Raw genomic sequence first — 17,916 nt, 5'->3', positions numbered from 1 at the left:
AGCTAGTTGAACTGCCACTGAGCGTACGGTAGCCGGTAATAACGACTGGAATTTAGAAATTGAGCCAACGAAACAATGGTTGAGCCTCAGGTGGTCATTGCAATGACTGAAAGCTCTCCATTTCAACACAGGCACAGTTAGCTATTAGCATCTAGAATCCTGGTCAGAGCCATTACTTTTAATAACAGGGAATAGCTCCAGGCCATTTGTTTCTGCTGCCTTTTGTTTGTTTTTTTTAGTTGAAGGAAAATATTTCATCGTTTGTGTGACTTGATTGGATTATGCACACAAAAGGTTTATTTATCTCAAATGTAGTTCCATGTTAGTGAGCCCTTCTCCTTTGCCCAGACATTTTTGGTTTATCAAGATGTAGATTAAACAGCATGAAACTGACACAGGTGTGCCTGGTCACAACAATAGGCCACTTTAAAATGTGTTGTGTTTTATCTTGAAAAAAGTCATTAGAAGATACTCAAAGACACTTTGCATAAAGCGAACTGTGAAATTAAAATGGTGTGGTTAACCTGACAAAGAAGAACCGTGAACTGACGAAGTCTGTATGTACGAAGAGGAATAATCTACAGCTAAAGTTTGAACAATTAACTTCGCCTCTTTAGACTTTTAGCTTTTTGTATGAAGCCATCAAGTGTTTTAAAATTTGTAAAAACACAAAAGGCAAAATCACTGATTACTGTCTGGAAATGAAAAGCTGCTTTTATCTACTTCTGTCTGAAATGACAATAGCATTTATCTTTTTTATCAAATTAAAGTTGATACTTGATTTGTGCTTTCATCACCTCCCCCTGGACTCATGCAATGGAGTCCTGTCCAGGGTTCCCAGCGAAGCCCTAAACAGGCTCTAGTATGTGCAGAGTCCATCAACCCCGCACCCATCCACCTCCACTGGCTCCCAGTCAAAATCCTCTCCTGTAAATAGGGGAACCAGATCTCAACACACCAAATGTGGGCCAAAGAGTATGTTTGTGTGGGACATGTTTCCCATTCTGAGAGGTAGTATACATATATATACATAAATAAACATATCTATTCTGCCCTTTACCATCACATAACAATAGACTATTCAGGTTCAGCCTTTAACATGTGTCGTCGTCAACAGTTATAAGTAGTTTCGCTCTCTTTGCTGAAGCTGCATTTCCCTTTTTTTGTGGTATTTTCCATCATATTACACCAAAATCTGCAAAGCTTGTGAATTTGTGGTCACATTGGGCAACTTTCCCCTGTTCGGCATAATGTAGCAAACATAGTGAAAGGTTAACCTGCACTCAACCCACGTGCAACAGACTGGCCTGCAGACGTCTGTACTCTGGTTAATGCGCAGTACATTAAAAGGCCCTATATAAATGCAAGTTAAGAGGCTCATGGTAGAGTGCACGCCCCATGTAGCCCGAGTCCTTACTGCAGTGGCTCGGGTTTGATTCTGACCTGCGGCCCTTTGTTGTTGCCCCACCCCCCTTTCCTGTGTATCTTCAGCTGTCCTATCAAAAAAAACACCCAAAAAATATCAGAAAAAATAAATAAATAAAAATTCAAGTTACTATCATTAATATTAAGCTAACTTTTAATCAAACTGAAAGTGTTCTTTTCCATTATGATGCAATCAGAAGATTAATACCACCCAAATCATTTACTTTCTCTCTACAGTACTTTTAATATTAATGCAGTGAAGAAAATGATGTAAAAACAGATTTGCACTGCAGCTAAATTTGTCAGAAATTGGAATAAAACAAAAAAAATTAGACACCTGTTGAGATTCCTTAAAAGTTACAGAAACAATTCACAAAGTCCTTACTGGAAGGAAAATTAAGCTTCAGATCTTGATATGCTTTTGATAGCGGACACTGTTCTCTTTAACACTGACCGGTCTCTGACAAAAGGACTTTAAGGCACGGACATTGCAGTCAGTTCATGTTGGTGTCCTCCTAAAACAGATCCAACGTGAGCAGCAGTTTGTGTTGTGAACGCAGCTTCAGTTTTAACAGCTGTAAAAGCGACGTTTGAGTGACTTGATTGGATAAAACAGTTGTGATTGGTCCGTCTGCTCCTCCTGATTGGTCAGTTCCAGACACTGTATCACTCCACGTTCTCCATGTTGTCCTCCTGCTGCAAGGTATACAATAACCGCTGTAACGGTGGTTGTGGGTCAAACATGGCCGCCACAGATGACGTGAATGGTGGAAGCAGCTGATTGGTCAGTTGATCAGTTTGGGGGAGGGGTGTCACCCTCCAGGGCGTCGGAGATCATCAGGCAGAGCTGAGAGAACGACGGACGCTCCTCCGGTCTCTGAAATAATGAACACAGAAAATTCTGATTATTTCAAGCTGTCCCTGAATGTGACCTACAACATATCAACTTAAAGGGGTAATTATATGTCAGTGTTGTGTTCACAGCTTGTTTCACTGCCCCTAAGTGGACACAAATGGCAGTTATTGATTGGTGCTGCATGTAAATCAAGCATGTCAGAACCATTTGCATTAAATCAATACAAAAACAGCTCATAACTGGACATAAGACTTGAAAAGATCAAATAAAACACAGAAACAGATTGTTTCTCACGGTTCTCACCTCGTGCCAACAGAGCTGCATGATGTCGTAGATGGTGGGCGTGGCCAGTTTAGGCCTGTAGAGGCGGTGACCCTTGGTTACCAAGGTAACCACCTCATGGTTCTGGTTCTGTTCGAACGGCATACGACCCTCGGTGAAAACCTCCCACATCAACACGCCTGGAAACACACAAACGACACGAGTCGAGAGCTTCACTGTTAGAACTCTCAATGTTAGTTCATAGTTAATAAATGTTAAAATATATTAAAAATAAAGGAACACCCTCTTCCTCCAGAGGCTGATAGAAATGTGATATTATTGATAGTTAGCGGGTGCCTACCGTAGGACCAGACGTCTGACTTGCTGCTGTATTTGCAGAAGTTGAAGACTTCAGGAGGCGACCACTTCACAGGAAACTTAGCACCTGATGAGCTGGTGTACTGGTCGTCTAACACGTACCTGCAAAACACACGTCAACATTTAAATGTGACATTAGCATCATTTCCATCCAAATGGCATCGCACATTGTAACCAAGTTTCTAGTCAATCAGCAGGAGAAAGTGCGAATGAATTCTTGTTTCCATCCACTACTGTTAGGTGAAGATCAGGAGTTGGTTCATGAGATGAGCAGTAGGCGGGGGACGCAACAAGAGGACAAAAAAGAGTGCTAGTCGAATCTCTAATGGTGAAGCTATACAAAAAAAACAAGATTGTTTCATGAATTAATATTCAGATCAGATCTGTGGAGAAATCACAGATGTATTATAGCGCCACGGGAGCGATGAGGAGACAGATGATCATACATGTTAGTTAAATGTTCGCTACAGCCGAACTTATTTGGTAAAAAGTGTTTCCAACTCCAACTGAGAGCATTAACTCACATGAGCATGAAACCATATTTGCACAACTTAGGGTTTTTTTATCGAATTTTGGCGTTTACACCAAACTTTTCGAATGTGATACTTCAAAATGTACATGAGGATGGGACTAGCTAAGATCTTATTGATATCAGTGCCATTATTGACTCTCAGTAATGGACGTGCTGCTCAGTGTCTTCAGTGTCAGTATTTCTGTTATTTTAGCTCTTGTTGCGTAGGCAGATACTTCAGCATACAGCTGCTGTCTCCGCCTTCACTTGGAAGGTTCATTTTACCACTGTCGCCGTTTTAAAAATATACCCGGTGTTGTTAGGGTTGATTAAATTCGTACCTGGCCATGCCAAAGTCGGACACCTTCACCACCAGAGAGTCATTCACCAGACAGTTTCTGGCAGCCTGCAAGGAGGGAAACATAAATGAAGGGAAACAAAGACAAATATCAGCATCTGTTTGTTGGAATATCTCAACAACTACTGGATGCATTGCTATGAAATTTGGTTCAGACATTCATGGTTTAGAGACAATGACTCATAGAGACTTTGGTGAGGTACAGTCTTATGTTTGATCATACAGGCTTCTACTACAGGCGACCACACTATTTCCATTTCAGTTATGCAAAGTGTCAGTTTGAACTGAACTGAGGAACAGTGTTCAGGTTAATTAAGAGTAATCTATTACAAAAAGTTAGCATATCCTTTCCCCCACTGTAATAAACTCATTGTACCGTATAATTCAAATGTCTTCCACAGGCCTGTTTCATGTCTGATAAAGTCATGCTCTCTTTATGAGCTGATGTTGGCATTTAGCTCCTGACTACAGCCTCAAAGAGCTGCTAGTAGTACTTTCTTGTAGTACTTGAACGTTGAAGTGGCCGTCTTGTGAGATGACAATACCATCTGTTTAAAGTTTGAGAGTCCTGCTGTCTGACTTTTTTTTTTTAAGTAAAATTTAAAGGTCCAGTGTTTAACATTTAGGAGGATCTATTGTCAGAAATAGAAAATAATATTCATAGGTATGTTTTCATTAGTGTATAATCACCTGAAAATAAAAGGTTGATGTGTTTTCGTTACCTTATGGTGAGATTATATCTACAAAGCTACATAGTAAACTTTCGCTTTTTTCTCGAGTTTCATGTCAACCATAGTTTCTCCTACACATTTCACATCCCGTTCTCATTCCCAGGTATCGTCAAATACAGACGTGACTGGTGTTCAGTTGGTTACAATCTGCAAGTCACCGCTAGATGCCACTAAATACTACACTCTGGTCCTTTAAAGGTGCCAATATGTGTGCATATGGTGAGCAACTTCACCCAGTTTTACCCACTTTGTCCTAAACACTTGGAACACGCAGGTAAGGCGAGGGCATTGCAATCAGCAACTACACCACTAGATGCCACTAAATCCTACACACTTTAAGATTATATTTGCCCAAATGTTAGGTCCTGGGTTCTGGATGAAGAACCAGAACCTGGACTGGAGAATGAAGGAGCCTGCAGTTACCAGATCTCTGTGGATGAAGCCGTTGGCCTCCAGGTGCTCCATGCCCTCGCAAACGTCCAGGCAGATACTCAGCAAGGACCCCAGGCTGAAGCTGCCCCGCCGCTGCCTGAGGAAGTTCAGCATGCAGCCGTGCTCCATGAACTCTGTGACGATGTAGATGGGCTTGTGCTGGCTGCACACGCCGTACAGCTGCACCAGTTTAGGGTGAGACAGTTTCCTGGAGAAAACAAAGACCTAGATTATAGACAAGGATGCACTGATAACCTACCTACCTACCAACTGAGTGACCTACCTACAAATCCAACATCTACTGAGAATCAAATGAGTCCAGCAGATACAGATCAGAGAACTCAATCAAGTGTTGGTGATTCACTTTTTTGTGTTGTTTTGTGTTAAAATTAGGTGAAACACAATTTGACGTTTCAATAGTAATAATGTTCTTCCACTTTGAAATCAGGAGTGTCCACTTTGTCATCTATCGTCAACTTTCTGCAGTCTGTTAAAAATAAACGGCGTCGTTCTCGAGCAAAAACAAACAAAACAAAGCTATTTTATCTTCGAACCGTCTGTTGTGTTCTGATTTTAGATATCCTCATTCATTTCTGCTCTAATCGTCACTTTATTTAATTATTTACACTGGAAAAGTTTTACTTTATAATTCAATTACGGGCCACCATTGTTCAGAGAACAGTAGCATTACAGGACATGTTGCAGTTCCTAATAAGCTCCAGTAGATGGCGGCAGAGGTCACATTATCTTTTAATCTTTGGTCATATATGTTTCTTGTTTTTCATCCCTATGTCTCCTCCTTTATAACTCATTTTACTAAAACCAGTTGCCTCTCCCCTCCCCTCCCCTCCCCTCCCTTCCTTACATCATGACCTTTGCCTCCTCGATGAAGTCCTCCTCGTACATGGCCCCCTCTCTGATGGCCTTGATGGCTACTTTGTGCTGAGCCCTCCACTTGCCGAGCCTCACCAGACCGAACTGACCACTGCCCAGCTCCTTCATGAAGGTCAGATCACTAGGGTTGATCTCCCACTTCTCTGGATAGAGGGAAATATACAGGAGAGAGGTGAGTAGAGTATGAAGTCTGAGCTCTGTTGGGACGACTGACTGTATATAACTAACGGACAGCACCTTAAACCTGCATTCTTTGTAATGGCAGCTCCAATACCAGTCTTATGGAGAAATGAGCCGCTCACTTGATTTATGAGCTCAGTAAACAGCTTTCTGATGAGTTCATGGTCTCAATCTCTAGTGTTAAATCTTCGTCCATACAATATGATGTTCATATAGTAAATTATGGTCCCATTTAGAGTAAAACAGACCCGGACGTTTGCCAATGAGATGAGTTTTGGTAGCAGGGGTTACAATCTGCAAGTCAATGTCAATGCCCATTCTAGATGGATTTTAAATCAAACCATTTAATGAACTTGCCTTCCCAAAAAATAATTCAGTGAACTGTTTATCTGAGTTAAGTGCAGCTAATGAGAGCAGCTCAAAACAATGGGTGATGTTACGATGGGTTCAGACTTGGTTTGGACTTACCGTAGCTGAAACCAGCGGTGGTCGGAGCAGACTTGTCCTGTTTCCCTACAGGATACCTCAACCTGGCAACAAGACCTGAGACAGAGAAAACAAAAAGGAGAGAGAGAGAGACGTTTTCACAGAAATGTACAGAATGCATGGAAGCAGATTTAAGAGCTTAGATGTGGAGCTCCTTAAAGGGAAACCTTGGTATTCTAAAATCTAGACCTTATTTTCCCATGTGGAAGAATCAACAACTTTTAGTGGACGTATTTTAACGCTGTGCAACTGCCCATAAGAATTAGCTCACAGCCTGACAACCTCCCGCCACAACTGCAGCACTGTAACTCAAACACTGTTTACATGAGTGAGTAAACTGGAGATACTCGCAGCTCTGGACAGATGACGTGTCGTTTACCTGCTGCGTTGTGTTTGTGGTACTCGATCAGGTCGGGGATGGAGCTGAACAAGTGTTTCTCGGCCAGGTAAAACTGTTTAGACAAGCCTTGTGTCTCCTTGATGTGGTAATGTTTTATTACTGCTCCTCCCTCCCTACGAACACACAACATCAACAACATATCAACAAAAGCACTTTACATCCAGCTTATGCAGAATTTTAGGACTTTTTGTTGGGTCTACTGATAAAAGTTAATGTATATTTCTTATCTGCAGCAACCAGCAAGAACCTAATAATAAAAGCACTCTCATGGTTCTTTAATGTAGCTGCTTCTTTTATCTAATCTCTGTTGGTTAAAGATGGCCACAGCATCTTTACCCTGCAGCAGACTTTGCATACAGAGACACGGTGTAAGCTCCTGCAGTGCTCGAGTCTCTGACAACGAAGGCTCCTTCTTTGTCCTGCAGGGGGCGACACACACACACACACACACACACACACACACACACACACACAGAGGAGATTTTACATTTTGTTTTCAGGTGATTCAGAAAGAGAAATTTGGTTTATCGTGATCACAAATCAATATTTTATGTAAAAAAATAAAATAAAATAAAAAATTCAATTCCTGGCTATTTGTGAATTCTTAATATTTTCCCCTAAAATGTATGAAATCTTTATTCCAAAGGGTTTTATGATACATTGGGGTCTTCTTTATAACATTAACACAAAAAATGCATATAAAATATAGATTTTTTTTATTTTAATTGCCTTTTTTAAGCACATACACTCCTTTTTAAGCAAATATAACTATACATAATTCCTTATTGTTCAATAGATTAACTTAAAATCTCTCTAATTTTAAATATATGTAATTGAAAACAGTAGTTATTAATCATAATTTCTTTACTGCATGTCCCCAAAATCACGTTCCTGCCTGTTAGTTTGTAGATTTCACCTTCTGAACAAAATAAACTACAATTCCCATGATTCCACATTCAGGAAGTGTCCAACCTTTCTGTTTTTGAAGGTTTTATGCTGTTATATTCTGTGGGAGAAATAAAGACAGAAAAGAGATTCTCACCTCCTTCCTCAGCAGCTCTTCTGCCTTGTTCCTGTTGACATTTTTACTGTACCAACTGGAACAAACAAAGACATAAACATCCCTTTAACAATTATATATTAATCGTTCCCTTTTTGTTATGTTATTGACTCCGGTCATTTAAAAGCTTTAAAAGATGAATATCTGGCTCTGCAAACTTATAAATTAGCTGAATCTAAACTGAATCCTCATCCACAAAATACATAAAAACCTAAAAAAAATACATGTCTTCAAATAAGAAAGGTACATTTGCACCATAAAGATTATAAAGTGTATCTAACTAATCTAAATAAGTGCAGATGAGGTCAATTGGATTCAGTCAATATTAAAAACGAGCAGTAAAATAACCTAATAATAAAGATCAGATCAACATCTGTTACTGTTGTAAAGGCGCCGTAACTTTATTGTTGATCTGACTGTGAAATGATTAACAAACTCACACAAACTGCACCAGGTTTCCGGATTTCTTCTCTGTTACATAGTTACTCGGGATGTAGCCTTCCTCGCTGGGAAACACACAGAAAACACACGAGGAAATAATAACGAGAAAAGTCAAAACACAGAAACTCACAAACTGAGACTCAAGATATTAACTGGGAGAAAAGAAGGAAGATCAAGAAAGTTAAAAATAAACCTAGTTTCTGGGAAATTAGTCCTACTTATAAATCATCTTGTCGAGCATGTTTGACGTTCGAAAAATAAGAACTAACTTTGTCTAAATAAGATATTACAGCTAATATTGAGCTCAATTTAACCAGCAACAACAATGGTTGCATAATATCAGCAAAAGAGGAACAAGATTATTTTACTTATTTTAAGAGTAACACCACTTGCACAACTTCTCAGTTTAACAGAAAGTCCTCGCAGTGTAAGAAATGAAGCAGCTGTTTAGTTTTTTATTGTTTTAATAAAAAATAAAATAAAAATAAGAATGTTTCTGGAGCTTTAATTTAACACAAAGTCACTTATTTTTATTCTGCTGCTTTTTAAGATTTTATCGCTGATTATTAATCTTAGATTAAAATTCTTAAATTCAGCTCAATAAAGTGACCAAAATATTTACTACTACTATTTTTATGATGGTTTTGAATTTGTTTTTTCTTTGTTTGTTTTTTTTTTCCTCAGTACAATAAAATGTGTAATTACATTTACGAATATTTGGTTTCTAGAAGGGCTGTTGTCACTGTGTATAGTCCAGTCCACAAGTTCAGAGGATTTTCAACTACATTTCCCACATTTCTATGATATAAAGGAACAATTGCACATTGAGAACATAGTTGTCAACATATTTAACTAATTTTCTACCTTATATTGATGTATTATATGTGATTGTTACTTTTTTTAGGCTTTTGGGGGGGCTCACTCACCCGTACTTGTTGCGCGCCCTGTACCAGTTGATGTCGCATTTTTCCAGAATGACGTACTCGTCTCCTTTCGCCAGACTCAGGTCGTGCGGTTCGGCGCCCGGGAAGTCGTACAGCGCCACCACCACCTCCTCTTCATCGTCCTCATCATCATCATCATCATCACCGTCACAGTCATCATCGTCATTGGACGGAGGGACGGGAGGAGGGGGCCGCCGCTGGAGGATGATGAAGAAAAATGACATGTCATAAATCTGTATGTGTGTGTGTGTGTGTGTGTGTGTGTGTGTGTGTGTGTGTGTGTATGTGTGCGTGTGTGTGTGTGTGTGTGGTGGGTGTGTGTGTGTGTGTGGGTGTGAGGGTTTGGGTGTGCGGTTACCTTCTCTCCAGGAATCGGGGGTAAAGGTTTTCTGGAAACTAGAAAAGAGGAACAGAAACAGTCAGGGAAGGCAGAACGTTTCTTTATCATCTTCATCTCTGCTGTTCTGACCTCTGACCTTTGAACTCTCGCCGCTGCTGCTGCTGACTTGTAATCTTTAATTATTACGTAATGTTGGTGAGATAGAGATCTGAAGCTCACGCTGCTGCAGCAATCGGTAAGAGAATCAGCAAACGGCTTAAATTTAACGTTATTTCCTGTTTTTCTTTCACACTTGGTGAATCATGCGTTTCAGGTTCTACCCTGCAAAAAATATCCAGCAGAAGTATTTTTAAACATCAGTATTTCGCTGTTTTTGCATATTTTAAACCATTTACCACCAATCAGGCAACTTTATGTTACTGACAATGAAGTACAGTTAACCAAATACCTCAAATACTCAAGTTTTATGTGCTTAATATATCTTTTATACTTCTTTCCTGTTTCTTTTTTTAAACTCATTTATCTGACAGCTGGTTACTTTCTATAAACTGCTCGAAGTGCTGTTTAAACATGAATGTATTCATAATTTAGAGGCACAAACGGCACTTAAATTACTACAAAATACTTTAAAATAAGTACGTAAGCCTCTTAAATGGACGTATGTCTACATCAAACTAATGCCAAATTACTTTGATACTTAAGAAAAAACTTAAAACATGATAATTCTCAGGTTCTGCAGTTACATTATTCATGGACTTCTCACTGTGTGTATCTTTAGAACCAAAACTATGAGCTATAATAGGCTAAGAGCTCTTTAGAGCTGCAGAGTTAATATTAGAAAAATGTAGTAATGTGTTCATATTGTTTCCCCAGTAGCTAGTGTACAAGTGGAACTAATTACTAATACATTTCAGTCATAATATTAAAGTTACCCACCCAAAAAATAATAAGTTATGTTACTTTTTTTGTTTGAAATCCAACAATCCAATATTGAGTTCATATTTTGTAGTTGTGGAGGATAGAAACATTCAGCGGCTTCAAATATTCACAAAAATGTGATTTTAACATGAAGAAACTGGATTTGAATCGTCGTACTTCTGAATTTTGGGGAGAAAGAACACAATCACAGTTTAAAGCTGCGAGTATGTCAGAATATTGGCATGTCGATGTGTTCAGGACGAGACGTTTGGTGCAGATTGTAGAAAGTACACTGAAGTTATGACAACTTCCTGTTTCATGGCAGGACATCGAAATTTGACGGCAAGCCACGGGTCACGCCGTTCGACGTAAAGTCACAAATAGCACAACTTTAAATCCTGACGGTCTTTAGATTGCACTCTTCAAATCTGAAGTTGATCCGATTAAATTCAACTAGGGGGAGTTTGTTAGAATATAAAAAAGTATTGTGCAGTGTTACTTAAAGGTGTGGTGTCATTAATACAGTTGCATTTCTTACTGTCTCCAAACAGGTTGTACTCCTCGCACCCCGGAGCCTGTTTTTCCGCCTGGCGACAGCAAAGCCACGCCCCTTCCTGCCAGAACTGAGGGTGAAACTTGGCCAAGATCACAGGGTTGTCTTTGATCTCTGCACACACACACACACAAACACACACACACACATAAACGTTCGGCATCTAGATCAGCGGTCTGACCTCGTATACGAGACCCGCCGCCACTTTTTCCCACGGTCACCGAGTCGCAGATTTTATGGGAAACTAATAAACACAAAACAACGCTGTCATTTTTAACATAAAATATACAAAATATTTTCATTTTCAGGGAGGAGACAGTATGCAAACATCGTCACATAAACACACTGCAAAGATTGCCATCACACACACAACTGGGGTTATTATTTTTGATGCTATACTCAACAATCTCATGTACTGCTGTCAGGATACAGAGAATATCAGAGATAAAATTCATCATTTGATAACGCGTGACCTAGATCAGTGGCTGATTACAGACAGAGAATTGAGAAAATTCTTCCAAATCACTCGTTTTACACAAACTTTCACTGTTTGGGTTCATTGTACAGTTTCTGATATAATATGTTTCCTAACTGATAGAAAAGGGGTCAATTAAGGAAAACAGATTGGGAACTACAGGTCTATAGATGATGTGTGACAAGGAGTCTGAAATATTTCACACAAAACATTCTTTAAACCTCCAATAAGTGGTTTTTTGGGAGGAAGCAGGAACACGATGAGACCACCACACTGACTTAGAACAGCTGCGTGATGCTACTGTATGAGCCAGAAAACCAAAAACAACGTTAACGTTATAAAGTCTGGTTAAAGACCTGAACGTCCTCCTGGGGGGACGTGCAGACTAGGGATGGGAATCGAGAGCCGGTCCCAAATGGTCCGATCCAGATAAGCGTACATTATAAAGGCTGAATTAGCTGTTAGCAGTTCCTGCTTGCAGTGTACTCATGGATGTACAGACAACTTTCTCTGCATCATCATGTTTTTTAAACCCCAGTATGCACCTGTCCCTTTGATCTAACACCGTATCTTTGCTTCACATCTCTCAGCAACCTTCCCTTCCTCCCCCCTCCCTCCCCCCTTCAACTGAAAACCCCCTGATCTATAGCGAGGTGAGAATTTAAATTTCTTCTCTTATCGCCTCTAAAGCAGCGTCTGGCCCACAAACGCCACTTTTCAGGTAAAATGTCATGTTAGACGGTGCCAGCGAGAGCAGTGGAAACAGCGGGGGCTGCTGGGAACTTTGACCCATGTGTGAAAACCAGTTTCAGACATGTGGTTTTAAAGTGTTAAAACATCTTCAGCTCAGTATATCAGACTGTACACTGTCGTTGCTCTGCAGCAGATCAGGATACCTACCCTCTTTGAGGCTCTGGACCCAGAGACTCCGGCTGTCGTGGCTCGGAGCGAACACGTACAGGGTCATGTTATCGTACACCACCTAGACAGAAACACAAACTCGTTAAAGAGATACTTAAGTGAATTTATCTGCAGCACAGTTTAAAGACGGGTGGGGTGCTCGTCTTTATGTAAATGATGTTGTTTTGTTCAGACAGATCACAAGTTTCCTGGTCTCTCCGGAAGCTTTCACACTAAATTGAGAAAACTTTATCAGCTGATGAAGGCTGTGAGATGTGGCTGAAAGCTCCGGTGGACCAAAAGTCAGACAATACACAAATAAACAACCATAAATCCACTTGGAAATCATAGAAAAAACTCCTTCAGTATTAAAGTAATGCAGTACACTGCTATGATGAGCCTCTAACAGCTAACTCAGCTACCTTTAATGGTGCTAATTTGACAAAAAGCTAAAAAAAGTGCTCAAATTGTAGCTCACAACTAACTAATTGTAATCCATGACATTAGACTTCCTGTGAACATCCCCCGAAGCACCAAAAGTGATGATTGTCCTTTAAATAGAAGTAAGACATAGTAGGAGTGGAGGGTGAAAACTGTTGATCCAGATAATCTAAACCACTAAAACCCCCACTGGCCTCGAGAAAGCTTGACGTGGTTGAAGAACACGTACACACAGAAGGCCTGTATGTCAGTATTTTGTAGTAAGTCTGTATGATTGTTAAAAATAAGTTCACCAATAAAAGAATCTGTTTACTAAATTACAGAAAAAACCTTCGGGACAGACGGAGGACAGTTTGGCGACAGCGGTTGTCGCTAATAGACGCTAACTGTCCCTCCACCAGTACAGACGAGGTCCTGTGGTTGAACCTTTGTGTTTGTACCTGAAACGGGTATTTGTTCTGACAGGGGATGATTCCTCCTCCGTTCTTGACGATCTCCACACACCTGATGCGACCCAGCTCGATCGAGCCTCTCCTGAACTTCTTCTGTCGGTGGAAACAAACAAACAAACAAACAAACAAACATTTGAGACTTTGTGTTGTATCACATTTTATCTGCAGCTTATTAGATCAGAAGCAATGAGCTGTTTATTTTAGGTTGTAGATTAAAAACCCAGAATAAACTATCATTTCCTTCAATGGTGGATCGGATCTGTGATAACACACTTGTGGTGTTGGGTGTGTGCGTCCGGTTCTTATCGTCAAACTGAATTAAAGTTGAGTGTGAAACAATATCGCACACTATCTAACATGTTTGTCACAACAATGCAAACCACAACTCGACTTAAAGTTTGTGTTTTGCTTCTGAATCTGTGACAGATTTTAGTTTTAAGTCCAATTTAAATGCAGAGTTGAAAACAAATGGAGGGTTTTTGTTGTTTGTATTTAAAGGAATTGCTTGACGCCTGTTTATTTTGTATGAAAAACTAATTGACTTTCTTGTCTGTACAGTAAATATGAAGCTAACTTAGCTGTCTAGTCTGTCTGTCTAAAGGTAACAAAATCCACCTACTAGCACCTCTAAAGCTCATTAAATTATAAGTTACATCTTTGTACTGTACAAAGACTGAAATCTAACAGTGATAAGTTGCTGCTATAATATGTGACAAAATATATGTGAAACCTGCATCTGAACGTCTTATCTGATGTAAAATGTAAATAAAAACAATAAAAATGACCTCGGCTCTTCCATCGTAGTACGTCAGCCTGCTCTTGGTGAGGACAAACAGTCTCTCCTTGTAGTTCAGCGGCGACGTCTTCTTCTTCTGCTGCGAACGCTTGATGAGCGTCTCCTCCAATAGCAGCTCGGCACTCATCCTGGCCCCGCCCACCCCGCTTCAGCCCATTGGTGGATGACGTAAGAACGCAGGAGGTCAGAGCTGAGCTGCGGAGAGAGACACGGGTTTCATTTTAGACACAATAAATACTCTTAGCGTCTTTAAGCATGTTGTTTTTTTTGGTTGACTCTCTCGGCTCTCATCAGATATTTCCTTCAGGAGTTAAAAGAGAACGAATATTGGACTCAAAGTTAATTATAATGTTGCGCCGTAACTGCCGGATGTGTAACTAACCTAACTGTTTGCCAACTAGTTCAACATACAACCTTTATAATACGCCAACGTCGTGTTCACAGGTTGTTCTCTACTGCCCCCAAGTGGCCGAAAAAAGATCTGTTAATGCAAGTTCAACGGCTCTGAGCGAGACAGTCATGATAAAACATTTCTAGAGCCCTTACGGTGATTTACGGTAACTTTTTGTTAATGACTCATTTGTAAGGTCTACAGCAGGATACTGTATAATAATAATAATCAGTACCGACACCCTCCTGCCTGCAGGGGGCTGTGACCCTGTTAACTGCCGACTTTTCAGCCAAATAAAGTCTCCTGTTGGTTCATATGTTCGTCTGAAAGCTGGCAGTTAACAGAGTTAAACTCGTTAAACAGCATCAGCTCATAATTGAGATAGTTAGCCGACCGGTTGCCATTTTTTTCTCCTGTGTGGTTTTTATAATTCCTGGGCCCTACGCTGAGAGTCTCTCTTCAGTCTCGCCGCTTCCTCATCTTAAAACTGAACATGGCGTGAGGGATGTGGCGGCCGTGGCGGCAGCTCGCTGTCCTCTGCTGCTGTCTCATTGTGGTTTATGGTGTCAGCTCTCCCCTCTTCCTGCTTTCCTGTTTATAAGGTGTGAGATACACTCCTTTATTCGACCGACTCATGTCAGAGCAAAGAATAAATATGACGTTAACCTGCTATATAGAGCTGGAACAACAGACCTTTTATCACAGCAGCTGTAAACACTGGGTATTAATGAAGGTTCAGTTCCATTCAGGTTCAAACTGAGTCTGATATTGGCTGCACTAAATGGAACGCCTGAGTTTACCCAATCGATTCATGTCAAAGTGGCTGCTGTGAAAAAGATATAAGATGTAGAAGTAGTGTGTGTGTGTGTGTGTGTGTGTGTGTGTGTGTGTGTGTGTGTGTGTGTAAATATCAGTAGAAACGAACTGACTTTATTTTTAAATAATGCTGCATTCAGAAACATTCACATATAAACAGTCATTATACGTTTATATACTAATATTAAGTACGTTTACCCAAGTACTTAAGTACAAGGCTTATATTGAAGTAGCAGTAGTATTAATATTAGTAGTAGTAGTAGTAGTAGTAGTGTTAGTAGTAGTAGAAATGGTATTAGTATCAGTAGTAGTAGTAATAATAATAATAATAGTAGTATTTAATATTTATATTTATATTCCACCGCTGTAAGACACATTGACCATTCTAATGTCCGTCTTTCCGACAGCACCTGAACGCAGCACAAGGAAGCGCCCAGCTCAGCCTGTGTGAAGGAGACCGTGAACACCTGCTCTCTCACAGGTGGATTATCCTCACGTCAGGTTGATTAACGCCAATAACCCGCCCCTATCGATCCGATCAGACAGCGTCAGATACACCAGAGAGAACATTCATATCAGTCTCTGATTATTTCCTCCTGTTGTGTCTTTAAAACATTCCTCTTCCATCACTTATCCCACAACAACTCTTTCCGTCCTTTCCCCGGGCTATGTGAACCCATTAAAGCCGGTTCTGAGAGCCCGCCTGCAGCCTTTCTGTCGCTGTCAACGTGTTGCGTCCGCGGTTTGTCAGCTGACAGCCGCAAATGTTAGCGCTAAAAAATCCCGTAATGTGTAAAAAGTGACGCAATGAACGCCTCTCACCTTCAGTCGTCATTGTCCAGGTATCAGCTCCTCGGTGCGCGCTCGGTTCCCATGTCGCTGTAAATCAGAGGAGCGGGATTCAGGAAATGAAGAGAGAGGAAGGCAGACAGCCCCCACACACACACTTTAACACACACACACACACACACACACACACATATGTTGCGGGTGCACGACGAAGTTCCGCGTATGTGAGTGTGCGTGAGAGAGAGAAAGAGAAAGAGGTTAGTGGTGAGTGTGTCATTTGACTGTCAAATCAGCAAGAAAGCTGAGTGGAAAAATAACATGGTGTGTGTGTGTGTGTGTGTGTGTGTGTGTGTGTGTGGTGGTGGTTTCAGTCTTAAAATGTTTGAATAGTTCTTAAAGTTTTAGTTCAGGTTTGAAAAGTAAAAGTGAGGATTTATTTTTATTTTTATTTTTTTTTTTTTGCGTAAAGAGGCTTTTATTTTGTAAACTTGGGCACATATTTTGTTTTTATTTTGAAAGTGAAGAAAAGACAAATTTAGAAAGTGGTGAAATTTTGGGTATTTGTGTGGAAACTTGCAAATTTTGAGGTGAGGACAGTTTTTAGAAAGTGAGGTCAAATTTAGAAAGTGGAGATGCTGAAAGTTGCAGTTTGAGGACGTTTTTTTTTTTTTTTAGAAAGTGAGGTCAAATATGGAAACTGAGGACATTTTTTGCTAATTGGGGACATTTAAGGACAATTTGTATAAAAAATTGGGGGACGCTTTGAAATCAGGATTTGTTAAAAGTGTAGGATGTATTTGAAATATGAGGATGGGTAAAAACACACGGACATTATCAGAAATTGAGATACAATTTGTAAACTAAGGAGATTTTTGGGGACAAATTTGAAGAGTTTAAAACTTTAAGGACACGTTTTAGGGACACTGACATTGAGGACGTTTTTTAAAAGCGAGGACACTTTTGGCGAAGCGGGTTCAGGACTGCAGTAACTGGATGAGGGTCCTCACAGGGGTACAAATACTAGCGTATGTGTGTGTGAGACCTTTAATGTGAAACCAGACGGTTTAACAACTGTACGGAACATCATCAACAACCACATACAGTATCACATGTTGTGAGATCACTTCTTTAATGCCAGCCTGCAGCTGGTTTCACTTCTTTTATTACACAATCAACTCGCAGAGACCCAGAACCTCCTGCGGGTAACTGCCGTCACTTTAAGACGTCTCGGAGCGGTGGACTGGGTGGTATTAGTGGTAGCAATAAAAGGTTGGCAGCTGAGAGAGAGAGAGAGAGGATTGTTTTGATGTGTTCAAAGACGCTTCGACATCTGAGATTTGGCTACAAAACAGCTGAGCTTGATGACAGAATACAGATGTGTGTACAGGAGTGTATGAGTGAAATGTTCCTTGTTGCTGCTTCAACTCTTTCTTCTAGCTCGAGAGGCGGGAAAGAAGAAGATTCACTTTATTAAAAACCCAATGGGGTCACTCAGTTTTTACACATATAGACCATAAACACAATCATGCACACACGGGGCTTGTGGAGATGGTGGAGTCAGTGGCACCCTGGGAGCAGTTAGGGGGTCGGTGCCTTGCTCAAGGGCACCTCGGCAGTGCCCAGGAGGAGGAACTGGCACCTCTCCAGCAACCAGTCCACTCTCCAGACCGTTGTTCCCCTACAGACTG

The 17,916-nt window shown here is 40.5% G+C and overlaps 1 protein-coding gene across 2 annotated transcripts; it reads right to left on the bottom strand.

Moving 5' to 3' along the window:
- Positions 1–1,561: 1,561 nt before the first annotated feature.
- tec (tec protein tyrosine kinase) lies at positions 1,562–16,483 on the bottom strand. 2 transcript variants are annotated; one of them, XM_051393528.1, is made up of 18 exons: positions 16,262–16,483; positions 14,222–14,427; positions 13,425–13,529; positions 12,544–12,625; positions 11,154–11,282; positions 9,716–9,753; positions 9,340–9,554; positions 8,413–8,478; positions 7,955–8,009; positions 7,249–7,331; positions 6,892–7,025; positions 6,495–6,569; positions 5,818–5,989; positions 4,944–5,160; positions 3,773–3,837; positions 2,904–3,022; positions 2,585–2,742; positions 1,562–2,302 (listed from the first exon to the last, which is right to left on the bottom strand). In XM_051393528.1, exons 2-18 carry the CDS (start codon positions 14,357–14,359, stop codon positions 2,219–2,221), a joined length of 1,935 nt encoding a protein of 644 aa, XP_051249488.1. In that variant the 5' UTR covers positions 14,360–14,427; positions 16,262–16,483; the 3' UTR covers positions 1,562–2,218. The 2 variants fall into 2 exon arrangements, with proteins under 2 accessions (XP_051249488.1, XP_051249489.1); XM_051393529.1 differs by having other exon boundaries at positions 14,222–14,422.
- Between the last annotated feature and the right edge of the window lie 1,433 nt (positions 16,484–17,916).

This window comes from Dicentrarchus labrax, unplaced genomic scaffold (assembly GCF_905237075.1).
Source record: "Dicentrarchus labrax unplaced genomic scaffold, dlabrax2021, whole genome shotgun sequence".
NCBI lineage: Eukaryota > Metazoa > Chordata > Actinopteri > Moronidae > Dicentrarchus > Dicentrarchus labrax.
The sequence above is the reverse complement of the archived record's forward strand: the minus strand, read 5'-3'. Positions and strand labels throughout refer to the sequence as shown.